Source organism: Poecilia formosa, unplaced genomic scaffold (assembly GCF_000485575.1).
Source record: "Poecilia formosa unplaced genomic scaffold, Poecilia_formosa-5.1.2 Scaffold135, whole genome shotgun sequence".
Classification (NCBI taxonomy): Eukaryota; Metazoa; Chordata; class Actinopteri; order Cyprinodontiformes; family Poeciliidae; genus Poecilia; species Poecilia formosa.
In genome coordinates, this window is record NW_006800074.1 from 463,804 (window position 1) to 470,977 (window position 7,174).

Below are 7,174 nucleotides of genomic sequence, written 5' to 3' on the forward strand. Positions count from 1 at the left end.
GAACAAACTTTATAAAATATCTTTCACACCTTCTGGTTTTCATGCTGAAGTATCTGTTATATATAATTGTTGAGCAAAAGATGCCACTATTTGTTGCAGTTCTCCCTAAGTGACGTTTGGAGAAGCTTTTGATCCCACCTACCATTTTCTCCACTGAAAGTACTCCTCCAGCTTTGACTCCACTTGTTTTAATCTATTTAATTACTACTTGTGAATCAGATATGTTTGTTTTGGAAAGTTTCTTGAGAAGGCCACTCACTCTGAATGTGTGCTATGAACATCAACTGAACTGAAAACTAAAATCATTACTGTGATTATGGGCCAGTTTCTTGTCTTGCAGCAACATCCTAACTTATGAAGATCAAAACTCATCTGCCTGACTTAAGAAGGATGTTCTTTCGTATTTCCCATTTTAAAGACGGTAAAAGAAATGAAACTCAACAATATATTTTATATACGTTAGGTAAATGCGACACCAATTACAAATACACTCAGATGTTCGAAACGAAAGATAAAAATTCTTCTGTCGTATTTATTTAATATCAATTTTAAGAGGATCAAATATTGTGTTTCCAAAGATTGAGTTGAAAAAGCTTTTATTTCTAAAAGTTCTACAAAAATAATAGATTAATTTATTTTTAACAAGCTGTAGCAGGAGGGTCAATAAATGTGGCAGGCAATGTACAAATATGGCAGAGTAAAAATCTGCCTGATAAAATTAAATACTTTGCTAGCAGTTGCTAAGACACAAATTTGCTGTTTTTAGCTGACCCAACATCTTAAACCTAAAGAAACATAGCCAGAAAAAAATATTTGCAGAACTGTTTTTATTTAACCACAATTAAAGGTTTTTGGTGATAAACTGCAATTTTTAGGCAGCACCACAACATCTCAGTCATGTTTTACTTGAGGCTATAACTCAGTGAAAATCGTTTTTGATTTGATTTTTAATCATCAAAATATGAACTTGCTGGTGCTTTTATAACCAAAGTGACAAAGTTGTACCAAGCCGCACTGCTGCAACCAAGAGAAAAATTCAACTGTTTAAGAAATGTTTGACCGAAGACCCACTAGTGAGATGTTTTTATGCAACGCAATGCTGAACTAATAGAATTGAACAAAGATGTCAAAATTTGAAGGAAAAATGGAACATTATTGTGCCGTGCCTACAATTTTGTACAGTTTTGGGATGACACAAATACAATGTGTGTGCATTTTTTTTATTTTTCAGTTTGGTTTCCTTGACAATTCTATGGTGAAGTTACATATTAACTATTTCTTTCTGAAAGGCCCATTGACATTCTTTATAAGAATCTATTTGTTGTTCAGGCTAGGGATAACAAAAATCCTGAGAGGTAGAGTAAAACATCAACCTTTTTCATGGGAACGCCACATAATGAAGTCCTGTCTAACAATTTACAGCATGTTTAAGTACAGAGTCCACTCAGATGTCCAACAGTTCATTCAGAAACAAGGAAGCTTTAAACGTGGATATTTAATAAGTAACAACTATCAAGTTGATTATTAAATGTTTCTTCTGTTAGATTTCTACAACCTTAATGAGCAGCAGGGACTGCAAATGTTCTCCAATTGTTTTCCTTTTAATTCTTCAAAATGAATTGCTTTCAAGCCTATGTCCTGTTGACTCCATAGTTTGTCCTCAGCATGTAGGAAACTATCTGTCAAATTGCAACCTTTGCAAGAGCCTGAGTTGTTTATCACATAATCAGGCAGGAATCTATTTTCAATATATCAGAACATCATAATCCGAGGCAGGGCACCGAGGGAGGCTCACATAGAGGCGGATTTAAGAGTCACATGGCAGAGCGCAAAAGAAGCACAGAGACAGAGTGAAAAAGTCTCGATCAAGAGCGAGGTAAAGTAAAACTGGATCTATTTGCAAACTATATTTTCCTAAGGTGCAGTCTTATCCAGATACATGCAAAACAGCAAACAAATCGTATTTTAAATAGAGAAGAGAACTGAGTTGATCACTTCATTTGCTTGGTTAGATCATAACAACTTGATTGGTTAGAAAATTAAAACATTTGATTACTATTGGTACTAATTAATACAACAATGGCAACATAAAAGTGTTGTGATCCGTAGTTTTCTGTGTTTATTTTTGGGTTTTTTCTGTGTTTATTGTGATCCTGTTCCCTGTGAGTCTCTGTGATGTCCTGTTGTGATTGAGTTCATTCTGTGATTGATCCCAGCTGTGTCTCGTTCCTGTGATTACCCTCCCAGTGTATTTAGTCCCACCTGTTTTTCTGTGTTCCTCGTCAGATCCCCGTCTAACGTCGTACGTCTTACGTTTAGCACCTACCGTCAAGCTCTCCAGTCGCACTGTTTTGAAGTCCTGGTTAGCCTTAGCTCCCGTATTCAGTCACCTTGTTGTCAGTTGCTATCGGTTATTAGCTGTGTGCTATTGTTCCTACTGTGCTGCTTGACTGGACTGTTTTTGAGCAACATTCATCATTAAATTCATCATCATCAACTTCATCTGGGTCTCCTGCGTTCATTCTCACCACCACTGACCACACCACATGACAAAAAGGTCCAAAGAAATTAAAATGATCCTCAACCCTCTTGCATGTTCATTTCTGAGGAGAAGCAGTAAAGTCCCTGGGTCAATTTGACCTTGGACATTTTTTTAATATGCAGTAGTGTCAAGAGTTCAAACGTTTCTCCCAAAACATTTTGGTATATTATCATTAACTCCATGACTAACAATTTCAGTCAATATTTAGTGCAATTATGTTCTTTACCTCCAAGATATAAAGAATGAGAATAATTCAACTTGTTTTTCACAAAAATAAAACCATTTTGATTTTTTTAATGTCTACAAGGAAAATCTAGACTGAAAAATCAATGGTTATGCATGAAAATTATATTGTACCCTAATTATTCTCCGGAGCTCCTAAAGCTATTTAGCTGCTTGGAAGACGTATATTGCCAGAATGAGGACCCCCTCCCTCAAATATGCATGAAAATGTATTTTATCCAACCTCTATTCTCTCCTTAAATAGACCTTCTTTCTAGGTTAGTCATTTCAAGGAAGATTCTTTATTGAATTGGGCAAGAGTAGCTCAATAGCTGACTTGATGTCTTTGGCACGAGTTACTACTGTACCAGTAGGCCCTAGTACTGTCTTTATTACATTTTCAGCCCAGAGTCTTGTTGGTGTGTACTTTACGTCATTTGTTTCATAATCAGACTAGTCAGACTTAGAATTGATCTCAATAGTGATGGCTGCAGCACATACCTTCTCACAGTTTACTAATCAGGTAAAGAGAGAAGGAAAAGGGTGTACACTTGTGTGTCTGGGCACCAATCCAGTTAAAACATTATCATGACAAGTTTTATTTGCCTAAAAATGTATGCTGATTAACAAGGGGTGTGCTGACAAAAATCAAGTTGGTCTAAAATAGCCCAAAAATTATCTCATATTAATAGTCACTCACCTCAGATCCCCACATATAGAATCCAGGTTACATGTTGTATCACACAAGTAATCCTGACTGCTAACTCTTAAGGGGTAAAAGGCATCCTATGGCTTTATAGGAGTTGGATGTCAAATCATAGCAGTCACAGTGCTGTTGGCATGCCAGTGGTTTTAGGCTGGGCCATAAATACTTTCTAAGCTGGAGAATATTAATCTTTTAATGTTGTTTTCTGGGAGTGCTTTTTCCCCAATGTTGGTGCTCTTATTAGTACTGAAATCTTTATTTTTCAGTGCAAGTGCTTTTACAAAGATGCCTATGTTTCATTTGGTTTTTGTTTTCATTTGTAAACTATCAGCATCAATGTTAGTTCATTCAGAGTTAAACTGGATTTTAAGGTGAGTGAGGATTTAGCATCGACTTAGCAAGTAAAACACCTAGAAATACTCTAGAAAAAAACACTTAGAATTACTGGACTTTTCACCCAGATCCAAGTATTAGACAGCTGGGGAGTCTGGCTGGTTTCTAAATATTTGGTATAAAGCAACTCTTTATGTATTTAATCACTCAGCTTAAGGAACTGCTCCAGCTCTGTCAACAGGACAATGTTTTTATGGTCTGTATTAACAAAACTTTCAGACAGTGCTTAGAATTTTTTCCTTTAAAAGTACTAAAGATTATTTTTAGTGATGAAAGCAAAATTAATCAGAACAAGATGATTTTTCACTACAAAATTAAAGAATTGTATTTGAAAGTCAGAGATGAAACAAATAGGAAAGAAGCCAAAGAAGCATAACAATGTGGAAATTATGATCGTGTAATGCTAAATGATTTTCCTTCTCCACTCTGATGTTTTTGTTTAAAGCATGATGTTAGATATTTTACTCACAAGGCACAGCATGACGATATAAATTGGCTCGGATAGTCTTCTGCAACTCATGGTCAGGTGATGTTTTCTGAAACCTCAGGCTCAAGAAGTGCTTCAGATCCTTGTTGAGCTTGTGACCTGGAAAAAGGAATCAGAAAAAAGCAACTGAAGTAAAAAAAAAAAAAAAACAACTTTGATTAATAAGGTAATTGGATAAAATATTATTTTGCTAAAAGATTACAGCAATGGACTGTAATAATACAGTCAGATTTTTTTTACCTATTAGTGTCTGTAAGCAATTCCCTGTTCTTTGAACTTTTTGCACAAGTGCAAATAATTAAACCTTTTTAAAGTTTGTATGATGTATGCTGTAATTCTTACAATATTAAACATTAAGATTTTTGCACACTCATCAAGATTCATGACTTTAGGAAAACATCAGAGCAGAACAAACAAAAAGCCCAAAAATGTGTCACTGCTAAAATCCCAGATAAAAAAAAATAATAAAAAAAACTATGTTCAGCGTTTGAGCCTTGCATCAATAAGACACACACTATGCAACAGGATGGTTCACTCACTGGAACAGGTTGCAGCGACTCACTAAAGGTTACTCTGATTGGATAAAACTGTACAGCACACCCAGAATGTATCCAATCATATGTGTGTTTGCTGGTGACTGAGTTTGAACAGAGCTCTGGTGCTCACAATGGGGCCAGATGGCCAGAGCTCGCTCTCACGCCAGGGTCTCATTTAGGACCATTTAATGATCTCCAAATATATCACCATGTCTGCCAGAGCTGGCAGACAGTTCTTGGGGGAGGTGCCATGTCCCCTTGTCAGCCTTGGATCCTAGCAGAAGAGTTTCCTCTGGTTTCTGTGCTTCAGGATAACAGAGTCTGCTCAGCTTCCTCATTGGAAGGTTAGTGATGGCTTTCCAATTTCTAAACTTCTCTTACCAAAGGAAAAATTGCATAACAGAAGAATCTGTGCTTCTTTTTCTTAATTTTTCTGCATTGCAACCTTGAATCTATTTCAGTGGTATTTTGTATAATAGAAAAAGTAGCACAAAATTATGGAGAAGGACATTTTCATACAAATAAATCTGAAAATTGTGCCATGTATTTATAATACATCTCCCCAAGTCTATTTATTGAACAGATTTTGATTTTTCTTACTTACTTACTTGCTTCCTTCATTGAGATAAACACAGTAAATTTTTGTAAACGACTAAGAAAAAATGTGCATCCATATGGCAGGATGCAGCAACGCACTGTGGCACATAAAGCACTTAGCCTGGTATGGGTTGGCAACAGAAGTGAAACAGTAATGAAGACAAACATCATTCAGTTAACTGGTGATAAATGTAAGAAACGCTAGCTAGCTAGCTAGCCAGGGTACTAGCTTGTTACTGGTACCCTCAACCATCTTGAGTCGCAGAAGGCATTGAAGAAGTCTGAATGTGACTCAAACTTTTACATGACAGAAACATCCAGGAAAAAAAAAAAAAAAAAAAAAAAAATGGAATCTACAAGATTAAATAGTCCTGGCATAGTCCTGGCCACCACGGTGTAAACAATAACAAAATTCTGGATGAGATTTAGCCAGAATTGCAAAAATATGGTTCATCACTGGGTTCAAACTCAAATCTCCTCCTGCTTTGAAATATTTCTGCCCAGATGTCGAGACACTGCTTGGTATTCTACATTGCTACATTTTTCTATTCCTAAACACACTCTCTAACACACACAAACACACACACACACACACATACAGCCCACTGTGTGTAATTCAGTGCAAGCAAAGCACAGTCAGGTAATTGTTACCTAGCAACCAGCCAGTGCTGACGACCATGATTACGGTCCCTGCTAGGCAAGCAGAAGTCAAATTGTTGAAGGAAAAACAGATACAACAGCACTCTCTCTCGTTCCCTTTCGCTCTTTACTGCAAACACACACGCATAGTTACACACTTAATTAAAATAAATAAACATCTCGATTATGTTTCTATAAGTGCATTCTCTGCTGCTTCCTTTTGATTTATACAACCCACACACAAGTAAGGATATGTAGCTCATATGTTAGCATTTGTACTCATCTTCTTGTCAGATTTGCTGGCTCAGACATTTTCCCAGAGATAAAGACCCTTGTCAGGAACGACCTCCTCCTGCAGGCACGTACGGTGAGCATTGACTGGGCCGCCCAGGTGTCATGCTCCATCAATGAGAAAGTCATCAAATATTCAATATTTATGTGGATTAAGACTGTGGGGATCACGTAATACAATCAACCCACTGTGTTGCGACTGTGCTTTCTTTTTTTGGTTGTGAAAACAAAGGCTTATGTAAATCTGATCCATTTACATTGCTCTTAGATATGCCTAAAGATTAGTTTTAATTTGAATTTATTATAACACTAAACTTTACAAAAGCTCCACCAGAATCCTATTTGACACAGTCAGAACCAAAAAAATCCATGACAGTCGTATCATCTGTTTTCCATGTCCATCAGTGAGGATCCTGTTCCTGATATATATGATGATTTCTATTGATCTTCCAACAAGGAATACTTGGGTGACACAGGTATGCCATTAATTAGCTCAAAAGTTGCATTTAAAAAGCCTTAGGAATCTTATAAAGCAAATACATTATTGGTGCATTCCCAAATAGATGAAAAGCAAAAATCTGATTCATCATTGGGTTCAATTTTCAGATGGCTAAAAGTGCCAGTTCAGCTGTTCAAAGAATTGTGTGCCACTATAAGAACCATGGGAATCTCCAGCCTTTGTACTGCTTAGGGAGGAGGTGGATTCTGTGTCCCAGGGATTAACGTATTTTGGTGTGAAGTGTGTGAATTATTAGCAGAAT

At 36.5% G+C, this 7,174-nt stretch overlaps 1 protein-coding gene across 11 annotated transcripts in view; it reads right to left on the minus strand.

The window, feature by feature from the left end:
* The window catches only part of LOC103145049 (membrane-associated guanylate kinase, WW and PDZ domain-containing protein 1-like), a 98,582-nt gene that overhangs the window by 65,870 nt on the left and 25,538 nt on the right, over nt 1-7,174 (minus strand). For all 11 annotated transcript variants that reach the window (XM_016676518.1, XM_007562297.2, XM_007562296.2 and 8 more), the window contains exon 2: nt 4,333-4,449. In XM_016676518.1, coding sequence (XP_016532004.1) covers nt 4,333-4,449 — 117 coding nt within the window. The remainder of the gene's footprint in view (nt 1-4,332; nt 4,450-7,174) is intronic.